This window comes from Capricornis sumatraensis, chromosome 11 (assembly GCF_032405125.1).
Source record: "Capricornis sumatraensis isolate serow.1 chromosome 11, serow.2, whole genome shotgun sequence".
Classification (NCBI taxonomy): domain Eukaryota; kingdom Metazoa; phylum Chordata; class Mammalia; order Artiodactyla; family Bovidae; genus Capricornis; species Capricornis sumatraensis.
Window position 1 is genome coordinate 80968668 of NC_091079.1, and position 25117 is coordinate 80993784.

General features: G+C 36.7%; 1 protein-coding gene across 1 annotated transcript in view; it reads left to right on the forward strand.

Moving 5' to 3' along the window:
• Positions 1–25117, forward strand: part of UBR5 (ubiquitin protein ligase E3 component n-recognin 5) — a 131418-nt gene that overhangs the window by 81301 nt on the left and 25000 nt on the right. The window contains exons 21-42 of the mRNA XM_068983714.1: positions 1866–2076; positions 3066–3192; positions 7111–7262; positions 7690–7785; positions 8154–8277; positions 13614–13711; positions 14350–14498; positions 14816–14907; positions 15748–15894; positions 15988–16106; positions 16197–16323; positions 16406–16535; positions 17426–17586; positions 17705–17944; positions 19580–19703; positions 20319–20430; positions 21445–21576; positions 21954–22211; positions 22739–23007; positions 23181–23392; positions 24167–24397; positions 24876–24949. Coding sequence (XP_068839815.1) covers positions 1866–2076; positions 3066–3192; positions 7111–7262; positions 7690–7785; positions 8154–8277; positions 13614–13711; positions 14350–14498; positions 14816–14907; positions 15748–15894; positions 15988–16106; positions 16197–16323; positions 16406–16535; positions 17426–17586; positions 17705–17944; positions 19580–19703; positions 20319–20430; positions 21445–21576; positions 21954–22211; positions 22739–23007; positions 23181–23392; positions 24167–24397; positions 24876–24949 — 3385 coding nt within the window. The remainder of the gene's footprint in view (positions 1–1865; positions 2077–3065; positions 3193–7110; positions 7263–7689; positions 7786–8153; positions 8278–13613; positions 13712–14349; positions 14499–14815; positions 14908–15747; positions 15895–15987; positions 16107–16196; positions 16324–16405; positions 16536–17425; positions 17587–17704; positions 17945–19579; positions 19704–20318; positions 20431–21444; positions 21577–21953; positions 22212–22738; positions 23008–23180; positions 23393–24166; positions 24398–24875; positions 24950–25117) is intronic.

The window sequence follows — 25117 nt, forward strand, 5'->3', positions numbered from 1 at the left end:
GACTGAGCATGCACACATGCTGCCTTTTGTTATAAGAATAACTGACAGCATATAGTGATGCAGAATAAACTGTCTCGCTCAGACAGCGTGAGTGTGGCATTGATACTGTCAGCATAATGGCCCCTGTATAGTCTAGCAGGTTGGAGATGAGAGCTCCTGTAGAGTAGCTGCTTCCAACCAGACGACTGATTTGTTTGAAAACATTAGATATCATAGCCATGTGCGGCAAAATATCTTAATTTTAGTTATTTCAAAATATACTGTGCTTTTTATTCTTTGGAGAGATTTTGACATATTCTCTCAATGTATTGATTAATGCATATCTACCACTAGATTTTGACAAATTTAGTCCTATGTGGCCCACCTCATGCTCTTGAACTGGAGTTTGTAATTTATGGGGTCACTTCAGAGCCATAGTTAGTTCCGCAGTCCAAATGGCCTGTCTCACATGCGTCACATACTGAAAACAGTTTTTCTTATAATTTGTGAAGAGGTGGCAAGTTCAGAAGCATCTCTCTCCTTTTTGTATTTCCATATATTCTTTTCCCACCTGCTTTCCTCCAGTTCCTAATTTTAGTTAAACAAATTTTCTTGTTTTCCTTAACTAATGCTTCACATTCAGTCCAGTAAGTATCCTATAACTACAATTTACATTCTGAAAAAATACATTTCAACTCTTTGATATATTAATGCTGTGTCTTTGTTTAGGCTGCTAAGGTCAGAGTGACTTAACTGAAATTTGCTTTTCATAGTTCGGGAAGGTGGGAAGTTCAGAATCAAGGCGAGGCAGATTTGGGGTCTGATGTGTGTTCTTTCCTGGTTCATGGATGGCCGTGTGTCCTCACACAGTGCAAGAGGGGAGCTCTGGTCTCTTCAGGCCCCTTTAAGGTCACTGATCACCTTCATGAAGGCTCCACTCTCATGACCTAATCACTGTCCAAAGGCACTGCCTCCAGATACCATCACCTTGGGGATTATTAGGCTTCAGCATGAATTGGGAGGGAGCAAATACTCAGTCCCTAGCATGCTGTTTCTCGGGTAGAAAATGGTATGATCCATAAATAATTTATCCTTGCTACCTTGTCTTTGACAATGAAGTGTGTATTTAGCTGTCACCTTTGGGGAAGTGCACATGTTCTGATTTCTGGAGAGGTAAAGGTTTTCGTTTTCATAGTGTGATGTAACCTTAGACAGCACAGGAGGGTGAGAATAAGCTTGGAGTGAAATGTATACCCTGAGCTTAATTGGCTGACAATAGGGTTCTAGTTTGCTAGTTGTATATGACGTAAATAAGCGTTCTGTAAACTACGATCTGTGCGACTTCCCAGGTGGCGCTAGTGGTAAAGAACTCACCTGCCAATGCAGGAGCCTTAAGAGATACGAGTTCAGTCCCTGGGTTGGGAGGATGCCCTGGAAGAGAAAACGACAACCCACTCCAGTAATTCTTGCCTGGAGAAAACCATGGACAGAGGAGCCTGGCGCGCTACAGTCCATAGAGTCGCACAGAGTCGGACATGACTGAAGCAACAGCACACACACAAACTGTGATCTGTAGGTCCAGTCCAGCCCCTCCCATTCATCATTTGCACATTGTATATCTGACTGATTGCCTGCTGCAGTTACTGAGTTGAGTTAGTTGCAGAAGCTGAAAATGTGTATTGATCCTTTGCAGGTCACTCTTCCATTCCTGTCAGTTGTTGTCTCCGCTTAAGGGTATCTTTAAGTTCAGCTCCTTGTGCCAGGTCACCTTAAACTACTTTCTGCAGAGCTGATTTTATTATTGTGTTGGCCATGTGAAATTTTTGACACGTGTATTGTGGTATGCAAATACACTGAAGTTTTTTTCCTAATTTGTCTGAGCACAGAAACAAACCTTGATGCAGCACATCCTGCGCTGTGACTATGAGGCCTGTCGACAATATCTTATGAATCTTGAGCAAGCGGTGGTTTTAGAGCAGAACCTACAGATGCTGCAGACATTCATCAGCCACAGATGTGATGGAAATCGAAATATTTTGCACGCTTGTGTATCCGTTTGCTTTCCAACCAGCAATAAGGAAACTAAAGAAGAAGAGGGTGAGATTAAGAACTATAACATGATCTTTAAAAGGAATTTTGGGCAATTTTGAAAATACAAAAATTACTGAAAGCAAAGAAAATCACTGTAAAGAATTTGTGTATGGCTTTGTATATGTATTTTCACTTGGCTTTGTAAAATCTTGGAGTTTCAGAAGGTAACATTCTCAAAAGGTAAAAATGCCTGTTCTCTTGATAGGATGAGTATATAACATGAGTAAGTAAATTTTTCATTAGTGTGTTTCTTTTGTCTTAAATTCTCTTCTCTTTGTTTAGTACAAAACTATATATAGAGAATCCTTAAGAGCTTTACTGGTTTTATAATTGCAGGTAACTTTTATTACCATGGGACTTATTTAGCAAGTTAAGTCAAATTATATGGAGGCAACTTTTATCCCAGTTTTTAGAATGTAGAGGAGAAAATGAAATAGTGAGTTTTTAGATGTTTTTGGAAAAGAAAATAAGCCTTTCTTTTTGCCGTAAGGTTTTTAATTTGCTGATTAAAGGGGGAAACTGAAAACCTGACATGCAATTGTGTGATTCATAATGGTTTTCCTTATTTTGAATTCTACTGATGACATTCTGGTAGCTACATTTTTGAATAGTGGTTTGCGAGTTTCTGACTTCTTATTCATTATCATTAACTGACTAAAGGATTATAAGTAGTGTAGAAACTAAAACTGAGATACTGATATGTCAGTCTTTTCTTCCTTGGTAGTGAGAGCTACATTTCAGCCTACTTGTGAATAATACTTTTTATCTTCGGGGTTGAGAAATAAGGCAGAGTAAGGAAATAATTCATGTTAAAAGTCATAGTTCAACCTAGCTTAAGTGTTTATTCCTCCAAGGAGGCAAAATTAAGCTGTTATCTCTAGTATGTGAATTAGAACACTAAAACAGCAGGTGGCATTTGATGGCTTGTACATACTTAATCTCTTAGTTATTTTTTGAAGTTTAAATTGATTGTGATTTTCTCTCTTATGTTTCAGAAGCGGAGCGCTCTGAAAGAAACACATTTGCAGAAAGACTTTCTGCTGTTGAGGCCATTGCAAATGCAATATCAGTTGTTTCAAGTAATGGCCCAGGTAATCGGGCTGGATCATCAAGTAGCCGAAGGTAATGTGATTTTTACCAGGGAAGTTCAGTTGATGGAAATGTAATCCAAGTACAGAAAGAAACATATCTGTTATCTCTCATATGCATGAATTGGTGGGTCCTTTTGTTTTGTTTTGTTTTTTTTGTTCCTACCAATATCAGTCTGGGAAAAATATTTGACAGTATCTCATATTTAAGTATAGAATAGTAGGACCTAGGATCTTTAAAAAATTTGAGGTAATTTAGACAAGTAGTTTAAACTTGATTCTTTGAATGTGTTTTAAATTTTTCATCATTCTTTTTTCCTAGGAAGTTATTTTCTTTAGTTGGAGAACAAATAATAATTGAAAGAACCTCGATCTTTTATTTTCAGATTGTTTACTTAGCTCAGTCTCTCAGATGTACTAATGATCTGGGAAGAAAAGAAAAGCTGGTGTATATTATGAATGTTCGGTATTTAAGATTTTCAGGCCTTCAGAGTTCTGGGATGGACAAAACTTACAACACATTAAACATTACTAGATGTTTGAATAGATGAAGACTATAAAGAATTCAGGATATAGGTGTTTCTTATTTTTCCTGGAGAGAAAAAGCACATTTATATTAGACATGAGAGCCAGAATTCTTGGATGCTTCACAAATCATTAATGTGGAAGCACTGCTTACTGTGCTCATGTTGTAAAGTCAACTTAAAATGAAGACTCTCTTGGCCTATTTGCTGTTCTATATTCAACTCTCCCTTTAAAAAATGATTCTTCTAAAATTGGTTCCAACCTGAGAGCTTCCCAGGTTCAAAAACATTCTGAGGTGAGATTTATCAAAAACTATTTATGGATGACCAAATTATAATTTAAAACCATACAGAAACATTATATAGACTATGCAAAATGGAAATTATCACCAGCTTATTTATTCAGGACTTCACTAGGCAGACAAAGTGTTTGGTCTAAAATGGAAAGCGATTTAAATTCTTCATGAAGAAATTAGTGTCTGAATTATTTCAGGTATTTCATTTCCTCAGGGAAAATACAGGTTGAAATCAAGTTGGACTCTGATATGGTTGGTCCAATACCAGTGCTGCCATCTTTTTTTCATGTAAGGATTATTTTGAAGGCAAAGACTAAAAGGAGCTTCAAGAGTGGGTGATGTGTTGCTCACAGAAATAATTTGCAGAGTAAGCTCCTTTGAGGCATTTGCCGAAGATTTCACTGCAGTGCTCTTAACCAGTTCAAACTCAGGGCTGCCGGTTGAACAGATGAAAGCACAGGAGTCTTATTATCCACGCCGGGCAGTAGGAAGTCCACAGACTCTGCTTCATTGAAGTGAAACCCTCCTCTAGCCTACAATGGATTTTCTAGGCGATGTCCCTTGATGAGTATGCAGGCTGGGATTCATGAGCTGTAAGCTCAAAACCGATGCAGTTTCAATATTGAATGGAGTACTGTTAAATGCCTTCAGATGATGATTTGACTGAGAAGTTTTGTTATGTGACTGAATAGTGCCTGAGTTCAAAGGGCAGATTTAGTGGAAGGCTTGATTGATGCATCTGATTACAGGTGTATGTACTCTAGAGATTATTAATCTGGAAGACACATGACCTTCGCTTTTTTGTCACAGTGGTATGTTTGAACATGACTGGATTCTAAGGCTTCTGTAGCATGGATATAACGTGCTTACAAAGAGGAAATTACATCATCCTTGAATTCTTCCATATTGTCAGAAAATACGATGACTCCAGGCAAGCCTATACGAAGAAATGTCAAAACTCTGAATCTTAGCAGCCAAGGTGGTATCTCCTCAGTATTGTCCTCAGCCACTGAGGATACAGGTGAATCTTCATGAATTGTGTACAACATCTTGAAGAATAATTTTCTTTTTTTGTTTTTTGTTTTTTGTTTTTTTTTTGTTTTGAAAGAATCGGTAAGAGGAGCTGGGCATTGTATTTAAAAATGTTCCCAAGACCCAATGAAGAAAAGAGGTTAAGGACAATTTTTTTAAATGACAAGGAGTGACCCCTCATTTAATATTGAATTGACTACATCACAACAACAAAGTTGGGAGTTTGCAAGTTCAAGATGAGACTATGGTCTCAATTTATCTTCATACTTAATCTGCTCTAAGCTAGAGATTGGAGAATAGCCCATATGTTTTGTTTGGCCTGTGCAATGTTAAAATTTTTTTTTTCTTTAACATTTGAATGCCTTTAGATGAGCATGCACACTTCTAGTTTGCCATGACCCCCTACTTCTTACACCTAACTGTCCTTTGCTCAATTTATTTTACTTTCCAGGCCCAGTAGGCATTGCGTTTGTGACCTTGGTGTAAGCCTTCTTCTTGATAAGCCCAAAACATGCATTTATTTTCAGGTGATTTGCACTGCTTCCCAATTATTGCTGACTCTTTCTCTCTCTCTGTGTTTTGAGTAAGACACATCAGGACACTAAATGTCTGTGTTGAGCTTAATTATGATTGTGTTGGAGCATCACAGTGTGAACAGCCACCCGGGCAGTGCTGTTTGGGTAGCACTGCCGTGCTCTGCGGGTCATGTCTTGGACAGGAAGTGACCTTGACTGAAAAAAATCACTGTGCTCTGCTCCCCTCCATATTATAAAAGCTTCTAAATTGGGAGAGAGAAGACATGTTACCATAAAAGAATTAACTGTAGGTATTTTTTAATAGTGCATACTATAATGACTAACATATTTTTTAGACATTAAAATTTACTTTGCAGAATCTTCCAAAAAAGTTACTCTAACGAAAGATATATTATCATACACAAGCCTTATAAAGTAGGTATGTTCCTGAAGGTAGCTTCTAAAAGAAATTTAGGTAAATGCTTTAAAAAATTTTTTTTCTTTATGAAACTGAAAGTGTATTGGTCTGGAGAAACACATTTACCCTTGGATTAAATTCAAGCATTAATACAAATTACTCTGAATTACTTATTTGCAGACATATAATGTGTACGTGGTAAGATGCTAGGTTTTTCACATCAGAAATGTCATGTCTTTGGGATTAAATCTGCCTGGGAGAAAGAAGTCCCTGATGTGTGGCCTGGCCCTTAAAACTGAATTCTTTTTATTCATTTAAAAGCTCTAAAATTGTGGCCGAGTGAAGGGATTTGCCTTATGCGCTCTCTCAATTGCTGCTAGTTCTTAATGTATTAATTTTGTAGCCTTTGTAAGCTTTTATTCAGAGGTACAGATTTTTGTACAGGTAATACACTAGTTCCCCTAATGAAGTCTTGTGTTTGTGATTATTTTTTAGTGATGTGCACAACTGTGCCATATTTTTTTCTGTATAGCAGGAAGAAAAATATATCTATGCCCAAACAGTATTCTAATAACATAATTTTATAAGCTCCAATTTCATTATTTAATTTCCTTGGGATGAAGATGTATTGTTAAAAAATTTTTTTTGTAAAAAAAATTAAATCTAAATTGGTCTTGTTTGAAAAACTACTTACTGTGTGGATATTAGTTCACTTGCTTTTGCACAGAAAAGGGATTTAGTGGGCTAACAATATTGGTTTTGTGCTAATACATATGTTTTGTTAATGTATATATTAAACTTAATTCTTACTGGTAATAAACAGGGGACAGAATTTTTTTTGTTTTAATGTTTAGGTGTTCGTTTATCCTAACTGTATAAAAGATTATTTCTAATTTTACTTCACTGCAACTTTTGTTCCCTGTGCTTAAGTTTGTGTGGGAGCTTAATACAGTGGTTTTAAGTGCTGAACTCCGTTCTGGGATCCCCCAGTTGAATTTCTATTCCTTACTGACTTATTTCGTGATTCCAGAATTGGCATTTGTGTCACTTTCCTGCCTGGAGTATTTGCTTGTAGAACAAACTTTGATCTCAGATGAGAAGTTCTGTGCACCTTACTGTTACATTTAGACATAGTAGTGAGCTCTGATTTTGTCCATGTTCTTCTAGTTTGAGATTACGGGAAATGATGAGACGTTCGTTGAGAGCAGCTGGTTTGGGTAGACATGAAGCTGGAGCTTCATCCAGTGACCACCAAGATCCAGTTTCACCCCCCATAGCTCCCCCTAGTTGGGTTCCTGACCCTCCTGCAATGGATCCTGGTAAGACCTATTATTTTGTTTAGTGTTAAACAAAAAGATAATGTCATGAAAGAAAAGAAACATTTCAGTGGGGTATTTAGAAATCTGAAATAGTTAAAAATTGGCATAAAGTGTATTATAACTAGTCTACGAAGATTTGGTTTAAGGTGTTTGTAAGTTAAAAATTAAAATTCTAGAAAGTCTCGTTAGATAGCCCTCTCCTGCTGAAGTATATATTTCTATACTGATAAGCCAATTAGTATTATATCAAGTCAATAATTTGTCTAGTGGATTCATCCTCTTACAGTTTGGGAAAAAAGTTTCCACTGAAACCTCTGTCCGATTTGACCTTTGGCTTGCAGAGAAAAGCCTTAAGGCCAGTTAAATGAACATGGTAGGGATATGTTTCCTATAATGATGTACATCCTGCTGTTCTGTTTACTGAAAGATGGTGACATTGATTTTATCCTGGCCCCTGCTGTGGGATCTCTTACCACAGCAGCGACTGGCACCGGTCAAGGACCAAGCACTTCCACCATTCCAGGTGAGAATCTCTGTTATTCTATCTAGCTGTGTATTTGGAAGATAAAATACACACTTTGTATATATATATTTCTAGAGATCTACACTTTATCTCAAGGAGACTTTTCTTGGCTTGAAATATGTCTAATCCTCTGACTTACCTTCCATATGTCAGTGAAGTTATGGTGTGTGTGTGCATGCATTTCATCAGTTGAGATTTGTAAAATGTGTTAGTGTGTTTAAATTTTCTGTCATGAAGTTATTAACTTGTTACTAATACCAGAATATTTTTCTGGTGGTATATTTTAAAGATCCTTGGTATATTATTCTAGAATAGTCTTTAACTCTTGTATACTCTTTTTGTTACCAAAAGGATGTGCTTAATTACAGGTCCTTCCACAGAGCCAGCTGTAGTAGAATCCAAGGATCGAAAGGCCAATGCTCATTTTATATTAAAATTGTTGTGTGATAGTGTTGTTCTGCAGCCCTATCTTCGAGAACTGCTCTCTGCCAAGTAAGAAGTTTAATATACTTTTGAGATTAAGGTTTGGCTCAACTCCTTTTTCTGTTGTTAGGTCAGTCTTTTTGCAGTGTATGGAACAACAATTATCTTAATTGAATTTAAGATAATTTATCACGATCTAGCATTGTATTCTCTGTTACTAACCTCTCTTTAGTGAAAAAAATCTTCTGAATATAATACAGATAAACTAAGTGAATACGGGGTGTATCTTTTACGTTAGCTTGATCAGGGTATATATTTATTTGTTAAAAAGATCACGGTATAGTTACCTGTAAATGTTGAATCCATAAGTTAGTTATATCACTGTCACCTGGAGAACTTTAAAAATGATACAGATTCTTTCCCAAACTTTATACTAGAATTATGACTTTCTTGGTAAATATTCTGTTGTAAATGCTCATTAACCATTAATAGGTTACATCTCTACTTTTAGTATGCTTGTTTATCTTCCTTTACAGACTCATAATGATTATATAATAGTTATTAATCTGTGCCAAATTCTACTTGCATTAATTCTTTTATTCTAGATATAACTGGACTAGATAGTTTGCAGCAATGGGCTTAGAGGTAATTAACTTGCTCAGGATCCCAAAACCTAGTGAGTGGCATAGCTGGAATTCCAGACCTCGTCTGTGTCTTTACTACAGAACTGAAATTCCCAGTTATGACCCTTATGCCACTTTCCCTACTCAAGTTCAAGAAGATGTTTGGAGTTTTTTGTATTTTTGAGGGCAAGGGAGTTTTCCTGTTTAAGCCTTGCTACTCTTAGGATGAAAACGACCACATTTATGAAATTTTGATTACTTTAATGAAGGCTTGCCCCATTAGTAAGATAAGTCTTTGGATTGTAAATATAGTTATTACTACAGAAGCATCTTACTAATTTGTAGTTTGAGGCACAGATAAAAAAATATATATATAGACACACATATATCTTTCTGCTTTTATTTCAGTTGTCATTTTTGTTGCATTTATGGTATTTTTAAGTATATTATCTTTTTATGATTTTCTCGTGGTGTTGTCTGAAAAGTTATTCTGTGTTCTTACTCCCTTTCTCTTTGTTATTAATCCATCTTGTATTTCTACAATTAATTTCTTTTTTGCTAGTCCTTTATTTTAGTACCCTCACAACGATTTACTTTTTCCTCTTTATCTAAGAAAATATATATCTGGAAAACACCAGATTAATAAACTGATGTGCTAATAAGCTGATTTTAAGAGAGGTGGTGTTCTTTTGCTTACATTTAGGTGAGAAGTATAGAGATTATCAAACTGGCCCTTTTTTGCTTTTTTTATACTGCAAATATAGGAGAATTTTCTAGAGTTACCACAGTTTCCTGTGTGGTGTATTGTTTACCATGGAGATAACTCAGTTTTGTTTTTTTTTCTTAGTGCAGTAGAATTCACTTAAAATTATATTTGTTTCAAGTATACGACATATTGATTTGATATTTTTTTCACATTACAAAATGATCATAAGTTTAGTTACCATCTCCCACTACAGAAAGTTATTACAGTATAATTGAGTATAGTTCCCTATGCTGTACATTCGGAGAAGGCAATGGCAGCCCACTCCAATACACTTGCCTGGAAAATCCCATGGATGGAGGAGCCTGGTAGGCTGCAGTCCATGGGGTCGCTAAGAGTCGGACACAACTGAGCGACTTCACTTTCACTTTTCACTTTCATGCATTGGAGAAGGAAATGGCAACCCACTTCAGTGTTCTTGCCTGGAGAACCCCAGGGACGGGGGAGCCTGGTGGGCTGCTGTCTATGTGGTTGCACAGAGTCGGACACGACTGAAGCGACTTAGCAGCAGCAGCATGCTGTACATTAGGTCCTCATGACTTATTTATTTTGTAACTGAAAGCTTGTACCTCAGTCTCCCTCACCTATTTCACTCATTCCTCTAACCCACTCCCCTGTGGCAGCCGCCAGTTTGTTCTCTGTATTTGTGAGTCTGTTCTTTTTTTTTTTTGTGAGTCTGTTCTGCACAAGGCTTCCCTTTTCTCCACATCCTCGCCAGCACTTCTTATTTGTTTTTTGGTAATAGCAGTTCTGACAGGTATGCAGTAATGTTTTACTATGGTTTGGTTTTGATTTGCATTTCCCTGATGTCTAGTGATATTGAACATTGTTTCATGGGTCTCTTGGCCGTCTGTTGTATATCTCCTTCGGAATAATGTCTGTTCAGGTCTCCTGCCTAGTTTTTAACCAGATTGGTTTTTTTTTTTATGTTAAATTGTATAGTTTGGATATTAACCCCTTAATGGATATGCCATGTGCAGACGTCTCCCATTCAGTAGGCAGCCTTTTCCTTTTATTGATGGTTTCCTTTGGTATTCAAAAGCTTTTTAATGTGATGTAGTCTTATTTGTTTGATTGTGCTTTTGTTTCCTTTCCTGAAGAGACAGAGCCAAAAAAAAAACTTAAGACCAAAAAGAGCATTTTTTTTTTTTTCTAGGAGTTTTATGAGTTCAGGTCATACATTTAAGTTTTTAATCCTTTTTGAGTTCATTATATGTTGTGAGAAAGTAGCCCAGTTTGATTCTTTTGCTGTTAGCTGTACTATTTATGGAAAAGACTGTCTTTTGTTCTTTGTATATTCTTACCTCTTTGTTGTGGATTAATTGACCATGTAAGTGTGGGTTCATTTCTGGGTCCTCTATTCTGTTCCACTGACAGAATGTGTCTGTTTTGGGGCCAGTACCACACCATTTGATTACTGTAGCTTTGTTAGTACTGTTTGAAATCAGGGGACATGATAAATCTAGCTTTGTTATTTTTTTCTCCTCAAGATTGCTTTGGCTGTTTGGGATCTTTCATGGTTTTGTTTTATTATTTTGTGAAAAATGTCATGTCTGTTTTGATAAGAGATTGCATTAAATCTGTAGATTGCTTTGAATAGTATGGTTATATCAGTAATATTAAATCTTCCAGTCCATGAGCAAGGTTAATTTTTCCATTTGTGTCATCTTAAATTTCTTTCATTAGTGTCTTACTGTTTTCCAAGTATAGGTCTTCTACCTTCTTGGTTAGATGTATTCCTAGGTAGTTTATTATTTTTGATTATAAGTGGGACTGTTTCCTTAATTTCTTTTTCTGATAGTTAGTGGTTAGTGTATAGAATGCAACGGATTTCTGCATATTACTTTAGTTTCCTGCAACTTAATTCATTTATTTGTTCTAATTGCTTTTTGATGGCATCTTTAGAATTTTCTGTATGTAGTATATATCATCTACAAATAGTGGTAATTTTACTTCTTTCCAATTTGGATACTTTTTTGTTCTTTTTCTTGTGTAATTGCTGTGGCTAGGACTTAAAATACTTGTTGAATAAAAGTGGTGAGAGTGGGTATCCTTGTTTGATCTAAGAGGACTTGCTTTCAACTTTTCACCTTTTATTATGATGTTAGCTGTGGGCCTGTCAGTTCTAGAGAGTTTTATCAAATGTTAAATTTTGTCTTAGTCCTTCTCTGTTTCTACTGAGATGATCATACCATTTTATTTTATGATTTGTTGATATAGTATATTATATTGATTGATTTGTGGATATTGAACAGTACTTGCATCCTAGGATAAATCCACACGTGCCACCCCCCCCCCCCAACACACATACACACTCACACACACACACACACACTTCATCATAGTGTATAATCCTTTTAGTGTGTTGCTGGATTTGGCCTGCTGGTATCTTATCTAGAGTTTTAGCCACTAGACCAGGGAATCCTGTGATTCAGTTTCATTCTTGATAATCATTCTGTTCATATTTTCTATTTCTTTCTGATTCAGTCTTGGGAGATTGTATATCTCTCAGTTTATCCATTTCTTCTAAGTTGTCTATTTTATTGGTGTATAGTTGTTGGTAGTAAGTCTCTTACGATGCTTTGTTACTTGTTTGGTGTAACTTCTCTTTGAATTCTGATTTTACTTATCTGAACTCTTTCCTTGGTTGACTCTGGCTAAAGGGACACAGAAGTATACTTTGGAGTAACAGGAGGGAGAAATGTGTTCATTATACAGAAAGCAGCCTTATGAAGATTAAGTTTGAGTAGAACCATGAAAAATAGGGAGAAGGAACAACAACATGGAGAAGTATCAGTATTTTAAGAAATCATAATTCATCTAGTTCAGAGTGAAGGATTAGAAGAGAACAATTGTGAGTGGATCTGAAAAAAAAAATAGGTCAAAATCACCACTTTGGTCTCTGTTCTTTGGGTTCAGTGCTCTGCATAACTGCCTTTGTTAGACTGTAATATTATCAAAGTGGGATTATAAGAATAGTAATGAGATGGTGGTATAAAAGAGATTAAAATAGGCATGAGTGAAAAGGTGAGTCAAGTATGTTTTATATGTCTGTTATAGCCTTTAATATGTGTGTTGCAATAAACTGAATTACAGAGTTGTTGAAAGTGGAAAAGAAAGATGCATTAAAACATGGTTTAGGTGAAAGACTTCGTGAAGAATCCACATTTTTTTGTCTGAAGTTACTTGGGACAGTGATACTGTTGGGTGACATAGATAAGTTAGGTAGAAAGCGGTTTTGAAGAGAAAAATTATTTGAGTTTTAGATATGTTGAATGTAAAGTATCGCTGCTGCTGCTGCTGAGTCGCTTCATTCGTGTCTGACTCTTAGTGACCCTGTGGACTGCCGCCTGCCAGGCTCCTCTGTCCATGGGATTTACCAGGCAAGAGTACTGGAGTGGAAAGTATCACTGGGAAATCTTAAATAGGCTTATCAAATACGCAGGTGTAGATGTTGGAACTGAATTATTGTGAGAGACGTGGTAGTTGCTATAATGGAAGAGAGGGAGGTACAAATGGCTGAGAAACTGACTTTTGGGAAATGCAAGGGTCTAGAAGGGAATAGAAATTCAGTGAAGAATATTTAAAGTACCTTTTAAAGTGGAAATTCTTAGTAATAATAATAGCTAACACTTAATGAATACATGTTTTTTGCTAAGCAGTCTGTTGAATGGAAGTAATAATTCTTTTACTCTTCCTCAAAATTGTATGGGATAGAGCCTGTTACTATGCCCACATCTAGAAAGTATTAGTTTATTCCAGAACCCTTGCCGTATTCTTTAAAGTTACTAAAGCCAAGAAAGGAAAGCATGGTTTAGAGACACAAAGATTCCACAGAAGTGACTTTCTTAAGAGAGAATATGAGACCAGAAAATACCACCAATGATTTTCTTTGAGCATTGACATTTTTTACTAAAACATAACTAGTTTTTTGTTTCATCCTGAACATATTTTTCTTTTATAATATCAGAAAGGAAAATAATTGATACTATTTTTATGTACAATTTTTCTTATTTTAGGGATGCAAGAGGTATGACCCCATTTATGTCTGCTGTAAGTGGCCGAGCTTATCCTGCTGCAATTACCATCTTAGAAACAGCCCAGAAAATTGCAAAAGGTAATTTATTTCAAGTTCTAAATGAGTTGCTTATTTTTTAATTTGACTAGATTCTCTTCTGTAATTGATTAGAAGCTATCAAGATAATTCTTTTGTGTATATGTATAAAATTCATGTACTTTTTTCAAGCATATATTCTGTCAGCCTGTTAATTGGTATTGGTGATAAAATTTTATGGAAAGAACAGACCAGATGTCTTATTGTTCTTTCTGACTGGGATTTACCGCCTGATAGAAAGTGTTAAAGAATATCAGTTCTTGCCATCCAGCCTTTAAAAGATTGAGTAGTTATCTTTTGAAAAATAGTGGCTATGAATAATTTATGTGATTATCTGTAATTTGTTAAATAGAGCTAGAACTTAAATCTTAACTGCATAATGTAGAGTTGAACACTTAGATGGCTGATGTTTGATGTATTTGTATTGTTCTCTTGTGTGGTTATGATGTAATTATACTTTGCTTTACTTTGCACCAGAATTGACTGGATTTCTTTGCAATGTTACCTTTGTATATCATTTTATTTTATTAATATGTAGTAGTTTCTGATTTATACTGTGTAAATGTTAGAACTTTTCCATTTGAGCAAAGTAGTGCTTAAGTTCTTTCTTGATGTATGAACTACGGTATTTTTAATCTTAGCTGAAGTATCCTCAAGTGAAAAAGAGGAAGATGTGTTTATGGGCATGGTTTGCCCATCAGGTACCAACCCTGATGACTCTCCTTTATATGTCTTATGTTGTAATGATACCTGCAGTTTTACATGGACTGGAGCAGAGCACATTAACCAGGTAAGTTATTTTACATTTACCTATATTTGTGCTATCTTCAGATTTTCTTTTCTTCTCTTTGACCATCACTGGAGTTACAGCTCTTAGCTTTGGAATTGGAAGTCTATTGTTTAATTATACTACTTTTTTTGGATGATATAAATTATTTTCGCTCTTCTGGTAATTTTTGATTCCCATTGGTGTATCCATTTGTGACTGTTTCCAGAGCACATTAATTTTGCTCTACTGTTGTTGTGATTGAATTTAGAAAATACCAGAAATAATCCTTTTGAGGTATACATATCATTCTTTTAAAAAGTATATCCTTTTAATTTTAGGATATTTTTGAGTGTCGTACTTGTGGCTTGTTGGAGTCGCTCTGTTGTTGTACGGAATGTGCAAGGGTTTGTCATAAAGGTCATGATTGCAAGTGAGTGCGATTTTAGTTTCTTAATGCTGTAAACTACTTAGATTCATACTGCCATATTAAAAATAGCCTGATATGCAAGAAATATGTGATCATACATTGTAACTAGGATCAGTCTTTTAGGAAACATATATATACAGAATGTTTTTGTCTGTATTCTCCAGCCAAAGTCACAGGTTCCCTGTAGCGCAGTTCGTTAGCTGGCATTAAGGCATTAAGAGAGTCATGGTTTGGCCTGTGCCTTGTTTATTTCTTAAACTAAATATAATAACCTTCATCTAGCAATAGAGTTGCTATGGCTAGTTTGTTAGTTTTCACATTCATAGACCTAAGAAGCATAAAATGCCCCAGCACTAACGTTTGCAGTGCCTCTAGGTCTCAGTAGGAACATCGCCTATGGCTGTGCTATAGATGTAATAGTTAATAGAGAATTGGTTTGTAAAAACCATCGATTGTGCTTTAAAAGAAATAATTATGTGGGACAAGTGGAAATTTTTTATAGATACTATACTGATACTTACAATTTTTATTAAAAGAATTCTGGCTAATATGTTTATCTTATTTAAATATCTCAAAGTGATAATCTGCTTATTTATTGATTGCTTACTAACAAGTGCCGTCACTGTGCTAGATGCTACGTGGTGGTGGACAAAACAGTTAAGATGCCTCTTCTCACATACTGCTTTACAGACTGTATACCACTGAAGTGATCCTTGCTGCATTATTTGAAAGTTAACAAGGTTTCTCTTGAGTTTTAATGAGTTAGGCCTCTGTAATATCAATATAGACCTTTGTATTTTTAAAAAATTTCTGTGTTTGTACTTGTATATGAATTCTTTCTAGACTCAAACGTACATCACCGACAGCCTATTGTGATTGTTGGGAGAAATGTAAATGTAAAACTCTAATTGCTGGACAGAAATCTGCTCGTCTTGATCTACTTTATCGCCTGCTCACTGCTACTAATTTGGTCACTCTGCCAAATAGCAGGCAAGTTGTGGGATTTTTAGGACATAAATTAAGTTGTGAAAGCACAGCATAGGTAAGTAGCCCTCTTCCTCATAACAATGTTCTGTCTTGCAGAGGAGAGCACCTCTTACTTTTTTTAGTGCAGACAGTTGCGAGGCAGACGGTGGAGCACTGCCAGTACAGACCTCCTCGAATCAGGGAGGATCGTAACCGGAAAACAGCCAGTCCTGAAGGTGAGTTGATTTGACACTTACGACACCTAGGAAAATCAGTATGTGTATTTCTGCACACGAATTACCCACAATTTCTTCTTTTCTTTGTAGATTCAGATATGCCTGACCATGATTTAGAGCCCCCAAGATTTGCCCAGCTTGCTTTGGAGCGTGTTCTGCAGGACTGGAATGCTTTGAAATCTATGATTATGTTTGGGTCACAGGAGAATAAAGACCCGTATGTATCCATTGAAAGTTTTTTAGACTCATTTCCTGTGTTAGTGTAGGCAGTTACAGTGCATTCTTTCTTTCCCCTCAAGTCTCAGTGCCAGCAGCAGGATAGGCCATCTTTTGCCAGAGGAGCAAGTGTACCTCAATCAACAAAGTGGCACAATTCGGTTGGACTGTTTCACTCACTGCCTTATAGTCAAGTGTACAGCAGACATTTTGGTAAGTCCTTTGAATGGTTATTTACAAGCACATGAAAAAGATATGTGTTACGTAGTTTCCCATAATTTTACTAATTCAAGCTCCCATGTACCAGTAAGCACTCATTAAATACTACATTAAGGGGGATGGAATTTTGGAGGTGATTTAAATTTCTCATTTTAAATTAATCAGTGAGAGCTCCTTTTTTTCATTCTAAATACAAATCCTAGAGTGTATTAAAAATACAGTATAAAAATGTGTGAAGCAGGGTTCTAAATTAGTAATAACTCAGTGCAGATTTTTAAAAAATATCTCCTTTTGCTGTGAATTTAGGAAAGAGTGTAAACTGTTAAACCCACTGCTGGAGAGATTATGGCAAAAAGAACATACTCGTACACTGATGAGGTGACCCTTCTTTTGGTACTCCTTTGGAAAACAACTTGGCAATGTCAGGAGCCATAAAACTAACGTTGCCCTTAGAAACTGTCCTAAAGAAGTTATCTGTGGTATGAGAAAGAGAAATATTGTGTCATAAAACAATATGAAATGGATGGGATTATGAATTCATTAAAATAAACATCTGAGTCTACTTTGATGTTATTTTAAGTATCCTATATATTGAGTGAAGTATATTCTTTCTTTGATTGGACATATTAGGTATTGGTCTTCTAAATATTAGTTGTTATACTTAGGCGTTTAAGGCCAGAAACAAGAAATCAGACATTGAGACCCACTATAAGTCAAGCATAGTAGTGGGCATGTGGCACAAAGTTAATCACTGGCATTGTATTGATTCAATATATTTTTATCATGAAATGTTAATATTGAAAACATGTTAGAAATTTTTATTTATGAATGCCTACATCTTACAAGATGTCTCAACATTAACAGAATGATTACTGGTTTTAAAGCTTTTAGATACTCTGCTAGGTACACTAGTAAAAGAACTCCAGAACAAGTACACACCAGGACGTAGAGAAGAGGCGATTGCTGTGACAATGAGGTTTTTGCGATCAGTTGCAAGAGTTTTTGTCATTCTCAGTGTGGAAATGGCTTCATCTAAAAAGAAAAAGTAAGGCATTCTTTTTGATTTTGGCTTTTATATTTTTTACGCACATTTTTTGTGATAATGATAAAATTATGTATATGAAAAGATTCAGAAGATTTCTGTATTTCCCTTTTTGCTCTAGCAACTTTATTCCACAGCCAATAGGAAAATGTAAGCGTGTATTCCAAGCATTGCTGCCTTACGCAGTAGAAGAACTGTGCAATGTAGCAGAGTCACTGATTGTTCCTGTCAGAATGGGTATTGCTCGTCCAACTGCCCCTTTTACTCTGGCAAGCACCAGCATAGATGCCATGCAAGGCAGTGAGGAATTATTTTCAGTGGAACCACTGCCACCACGGCCATCATCTGATCAGTCTAGCAGGTAAATTTCTATCTGGTAACACATTCTGATTATTTCTCTGCAAATAATTATTTCTCTGCAAGTTACAGATGTTACTAAAATCTAAAACTAAACTAAACCTGAGGCATAGGCACTCTGGTTATGTACAGGATCATTTGTTTAACAAATGGTAAAGATTTTATCTTGTTTGGAACATGTGAAAAGCACTTTAAAAACTATATGTCTGTACATCTAAAGTAATAGACATATAATGGGGGGGGTGCGATTTGGTTGGTTTGTTTGTTCAGAATGGCACTTTTTATTATACCAAAAAAGTAATCAGGTGAGAAAGTTTACTTTAGGCTTCTGTGCTTCATTACTTTTGTTTTTTTTTCTTACCTTTAAATATAGCATGCTAGAAGGCCAAGCTGAAGAATGAAAAGACTTCTTACCTTTCTGTGTGTCCAAAGCTTTGGGCAAGGGGGCAGGTTATTATATAATCTAAATAACAGAATGATGGAATTTAAAAATATTCTGTGCACTCATACAGTAGTGGTCCCCAGCCTTTGTGGCACCAGGGACTGATTTTGTGGTAGACAGTTTTTCCGTGGACTGGAGTAAGGATAATTTAAGCACTTTACATTTATTGTGTACTTTATTTCTGTTATTATTACATAACTCCACCTCAGACCATCCCACATTTGATTCTGAGGTTCGGGGATCCTTCTTATATGGGATAAGACTAAAACAATTCAATTCTAGTTACAGCATTGATCTTAAATCTCATTTTTCCATTTAATAGTTTACCTAACTAGGCTCTAAGTTGGCTGAGTCAGAGTGTTTAGCAACTGAAATATTCTGATGTCTTTTATCACAGTGCTTCTCAAATTTTAACATGCATGCAGAACTCTTGGGTGTCTTACTGAAATGCAGAGGCTGATTCTGGAGGTCTGGGTGGGGCCTGAGAGTCTGTATTTCTTGTGGACTCGCAGATAGGACCGTGCCAGTACTGCTGCTCTCAAGGCCGCACTTTTGAGTTGCAGAGTTTCTAAGATGTACAAGAGACGTCTTAGACATCTTTTATAATGGAGACATCTGTCCATTCTTGGCTGTTTCCAAGTCACATTTTTAAGAAAGCAAAATTACTGGGTTGGCCAGAAAATACGAACTTTTTGGCCAACCCAGTATTTTGCCACCCCATCTTTTGTTATGATTTATTTTATAATTGTACTTCTGAACTTATTTTTTTCCCCACACTCGTCAGCAAGTCTCTTAAAGAGTAGGCTACTTGTAAATAAGGGACTCTCCTTAGTGGGTGAATGCTGCTACCAGAGCCTTTGGAAGTTGAAAGGTTTAGCAATGGAAAAGGAAACATTGTCTCTGTAGAAATATTTCAGTGGGGAGAATGGGAAAAAGTATGTGCATTAACACAGACTGGAAATGCCTTACTACTAAAAAGTAAAAACCATTCTGAGATTTATAAGTTAAATCTTAGGTAAGATGATTTCTTTGGGGCTACGCATTTTCTGATATACCATAGATTAATTATTGTTGCTTTCCAAGAAACATTCGGTCAGATTGGAAAGAACAGGCTGTGAACCACGCTGAATAACTGAGGGGTCTGCGCTGTCTGTCAGGGTGGTGGCCGCAGCGTGCTCATGAGCTGCTTCCTTACAGCTCCAGTCAGTCTCAGTCATCCTACATCGTCCGGAACCCCCAGCAGAGGCGCATCAGCCAGTCACAGCCTGTCCGCGGCCGGGATGAGGAGCAGGATGACATCGTTTCAGCAGATGTGGAAGAGGTGGTTTCAATTGTATTAACTGTGGTACATGAGAGGCTTTGATTTGGGAGGGAAGGGGAAAGTAGTCACTAGAAGTTTTATTAACGGTAGCTTACCACTGTTACATGTATATGCTTCTACTTTTTAGACTTCTGTTACATGTTCTCATTTGTAGTTACACATATTAAAATATGTTAATAATCCTTGTTTCATTGGCTAATGAGAAATTAGAAATAAACGTAACTCTACTTAAGGGTTCACAGAAAAGATATTCTCAATGTTAAAAATGTTTTAGTAGTTTTGTGCAGTGTATTCGAAGGTAGAGAGGCTGCTGCATATTTATTATGTAAATTTTATAATTGCCAAAGTTTAAAAAACATATTCCCCACACAGTTTTTATATTTCTAATTTTAAGCTTTTGTGTATGGATAGTAATCATAAACTTTGGGATATGTTGGCATAATTTTTGATACCAAATTTTTGCTAGCAAATGAAAAATTTCAAAACTACTTAGTGTTACAGTTCCCTGTAGTTAGTGATCTTTGTATTTTAGTTACTAAATGCTGTGGGGGCATACTGGTCGAGATGTGGGTTTATTATGTACTTTGATTGTCTACAAGTAAGATCTGGATTTAGGTTGAGGTGGTGGAGGGTGTGGCTGGAGAAGAGGATCACCACGATGAACAGGAAGAACATGGCGAAGAAAACGCTGAGGCAGAGGGACAGCACGATGAGCATGATGAAGACGGTACGCAGCTTATTGGCGAAATTACCTGTATGAGAAAACCGGGTGCCTTTAAAGAGGCACTAATACAGAGGAAACAGTACTTGCTGCATAGTGAAATGCTCAGCGTACTTCTGCCAGGGGATTCTGTAGTATCTGACAGAATTTTACATATGGAAATATAAATACTGGATTAGCCAAAAAGTTCACTTGGGCTTTTCCACATCTTCAGAAAACCCAAGCAAGCTTTTTGGCCAACCCAATGTATAGACTTTTATATGTTTACATGTATAAAATAATTTATCATCTCTCCATTTACCATTTGGTTTACACTTTCTATTTTCTTAAAAGTCTTTTGAAAATCAAAATAATCATAACCAACATAACATTTGAAAATTGAGGTAAGGGAAGACAACCCATAATCCCACCCAGACGCTAACAGTTTTTACTTTCAGTCCTCCCCTGTACTGCCCCATTCTCATGCGTGTCTTTCATATTATGTGTAAATTTTTTACTCTGATTTTTCATATAGGCCTTTTTGCTCCATAGTCATCATTCTTCTTAATAGCCATAGGATAGACTTCTGGGGATCACCTTTATTGAGGTTTAATTGACATGCCGTAAACTATACATGTTGCAAATTCATAACTTAGTATGTTATGACATTTGTGTATATACAGTGAGATACAAAGGATACACGTTTATTAGCCTTCTTCCCCTCTTGGAATCCCAATATGTAAAATTGATGAAAATGAAGCAGTGGCCCTAACCCCGAGCTCTGTCCACTTGTTGAAGTCCTCCTGCCTAATATTTTTTACCTAAGGCTATGCAGGCCAAATTTTGTGTCTGTGTTCACTGAGTACCATGATTTACCTGGTCATTCTTCTGCTAAGTGGGCAGTTATGCATACTCTAGCATTACCAGTCCTCTCTGCCCCGCTCCTTTCCCTTCCCACCCTTGCAGTATTGTCTTATCAGCCTGTCTTGATCGATAGTGTGTTTGTACCTTATTTTCTTGTTATTTAAATATATTTGCTAGGGAGCGACATGGAGCTGGACTTGTTAGCAGCAGCTGAAACAGAAAGTGACAGTGAAAGTAACCATAGCAACCAAGATAATGCTAGTGGGCGTAGAAGTGTTGTCACTGCAGCAACTGCTGGCTCAGAAGCAGGTATGTTACCTTCTTTCTAGCAGTTTTCTTGCTTATACTAAGGTTTTGTGTGAAGAATTGGTTAAACTGCTCAGTATGATATTCCCAAGGGTGGCTAACCCTTTTGTTAAAATTTTGTTTCTCTAGAGATATTAGTGAAGAAGATTATTATTTCAGTGACTCTTTTTTCTTTTTTCTGTTTCATTTTTCTGATTTTTAAATAATGAATTAATTTTAAGGTTCACTGAAGAGTTCCAGAATATTTCAGTGATGGGTTTTGTGAAATATTGGACATAGTCTGGCATTCTGTTTAATATATTTTCCTAAATGAGGAGTACACTGTAATTTTAAATACAAACAAACTCACAGTGGTTTTGGTTTGAAAATTAAAAATTTAGGTGCGAGCAGTGTTCCTGCCTTCTTTTCTGAAGATGACTCGCAATCAAATGACTCAAGTGATTCTGATAGCAGCAGTAGTCAGAGTGACGACATAGAACAAGAGACATTTATGCTGGATGAGCCGTTGGAGAGAACCACAAATAGCTCACATGCCAATGGTGCTGCCCAAGCTCCTCGGTCCATGCAGTGGGCTGTCCGCAACACCCAGCACCAGCGGGCAGCTAGCACAGCGCCTTCTAGCACATCCACTCCAGCAGGCAAGTCTGTAAACTTGGTGTTCCTGAGAGTGCTTAAACAGGTTTAAAAATTACACATTTTCCTCTAAAGAACAAATTAAATAATTTCATAATAGTTTTTCTTTGTTTTGCTGAGTTCAAATACAGAATTATTTACTTATTGCTTATAGCAGGGTTTCTCAGTCTCTGCACCATTGCTACCTTGGGCTGAATAATTAATTTATGATCATGCCCTGTAGGGTGTTTAGAAGCATCCTTGACCTGTACTCATTAGATGACAGGAGCACTCTCTCCCCAGTTGTGACAACCAGAAATGTCTGCATCCCTGCCTGTGTCTGCATAGGGAGGCAGTGGCAGAATTGCCCTAGTTGAGAACATTACAGTATTAATAATTCTTCCCTTCCCCAAATTAGTGTGGCTTAAAGGAAATGCTCATTTACCATATTTACTAATGTAATTAACCTTTTACTTCAAATATGTACAGTGTTAGAGAAACACTGTTAGCAAGTGACATTAATTTATTGTGGTTGTCTTTTCTTTCCTGATAGCAAGTTCAGCGGGTTTGATTTATATCGATCCTTCCAACCTACGCCGGAGCGGCACCATCAGCACAAGCGCTGCCGCTGCAGCAGCTGCTTTGGAAGCTAGCAATGCCAGCAGCTACTTAACATCTGCAAGCAGTTTAGCGAGGGCGTATAGCATTGTCATCAGACAAATCTCGGACTTGATGGGCCTTATTCCTAAGTATAATCACCTAGTTTACTCTCAGATTCCAGCAGCTGTGAAGCTGACTTACCAAGATGCAGTAAATTTACAGGTATGAAACCACTGAAAAATTACTCATTCAAATATATTTTTTGGCCATATGTTATGAGAATTCCAGTATGATGGGAGTGAATGTTACAAGTACTTAAATGTCTATATCATATTTACTCTATCAAATTTAACTTTATCTGGGTAGTTTTAACTGTTTTAGTTTGGTCTTTGTAGAACTATGTAGAAGAAAAGCTTATTCCCACTTGGAACTGGATGGTCAGTATTATGGATTCTACTGAAGCTCAATTACGTTATGGTTCTGCATTAGCATCTGCTGGTGATCCAGGACATCCCAATCACCCTCTCCATGCTTCTCAGAACTCAGCTCGAAGAGAAAGGATGACCGCACGAGAAGAGGCTAGTTTACGAACCCTTGAAGGCAGACGGTATGAAATTCTTTGTCTGTTTAGACAGAAACCTTCTAGCCTAGAAATTGAGAGCTTTTTGATTGCCATTATATAAGACTCCACTCTGTTGTAAAGGAGGAAATACATGCCTTGTGTTACTTCTTTTAAATTGTTGTGTAGTTGAAACAAAACAAGTTATAATCCAAGCTGTTACTCAGTTTTTTGAGTTCTTTATATATCCTGGATACAAGTTCCTTATCAGATACAGGATGTGCAGAAACTGTCCTATTCTGTGGGTTGTCTTTTCACTTTCTTGAGGTGTTCTCTGAAGGACACATGTTTTTTAATTTGGGTAAAATCTAGTGCTCTTCATTTTCTTTTGCTTTTGGTGTCATTTTAGGCAGTGGTTCTCAGAGTGTGGTTCCCAGAAGAGCAGTATCAGGATCACCTAAGAGCTTGTTAAAAATACAAATTTTTGGTCCCACCCCATTCTTCTGACATTATAGGGCTGGGTCCAGCAAGCTGTTTTCACAACCCTTCCAAGTGATTTTGGTGGACACAAGTTTGAAATCCATTGTCTCTAGGGAAGGAGTACCTTCTGGCAATCCAGAGGACATGGGAATTTCTTTCCTTTATAAATGTACAAAACTGTAAATAATACTCAGTGATTCTAATTCTAAAGTAGAGCCCAGGCGTAATTAGCTTTTATTTATGGATAGTCTCAGTTCCTGATTTTGCATGTTTATAACAGTGGTAAATTTCACAATTCTGTTCTTTTTGTAAACATTTTCTATTTTTTTTTAATCCTTGTAGACGAGCCACATTGCTTAGTGCCCGTCAGGGAATGATGTCTGCTCGAGGCGACTTCCTCAATTACGCTCTGTCTTTAATGAGGTCTCATAATGATGAGCATTCCGACGTTCTTCCAGTTTTGGATGTCTGCTCACTGAAGCATGTGGCATATGTTTTTCAAGCACTTATATATTGGATTAAAGCGATGAATCAGCAGACAACATTGGATACACCTCAACTGGAACGCAAAAGGTATTCAAACCTGCTGTGAAATTGATATAAGAAATACTTGATCAGTGTGATCTTTATTAGTACACTGTCTGATTTTTGGAGTAGGGAGAAATAGTACAGGAATATTTCATGTAGGTAGGTTGGCTTGAGTCCATCTAGCCTTTCTGTATAGCTACTCGTCACTTAAATTATGAAACCTAAGAATCCATTTAGGCTTTTTGTTAAGATAGTTTGTCCTGATTTGTTTATCATGTTTCTGAATTTGTTTAAGGACTCACTATTTCTAGATGCGATTAGCCTTTTGCTTCTTTTGAGCCTATTTTGTAATTGTAGTACATTTGGCTGATCAGTCTGCCATCCCTAGAATCTGAAACTTTTATTGCACTAATCAAAATTGGTTAGGTACTAAACTGACCTCTTCAGTATTTGTGTATCACCTTTGCTCCTGTTCATACAGCCTGAAGTACTTCATGTAAAATGACTCACTTGTCTTTTTAAGGACACGAGAGCTCTTGGAACTTGGCATTGATAACGAAGATTCAGAACATGAGAACGATGACGACACCAATCAAAGTTAGTGCACAGAACACCTGCTCCCCACTTCAAGAGATGGCTGCCTCAGTGTTCCCCTCCAAGCTTTTTAACTCCATTATTTTCTGTCTGGGTGGGGATTCCTCTTTTCTTCTCTATGTCCCGTTTCTTGCATTTTCTGTCCATTTTTCCCTTATACATTCTTGTATT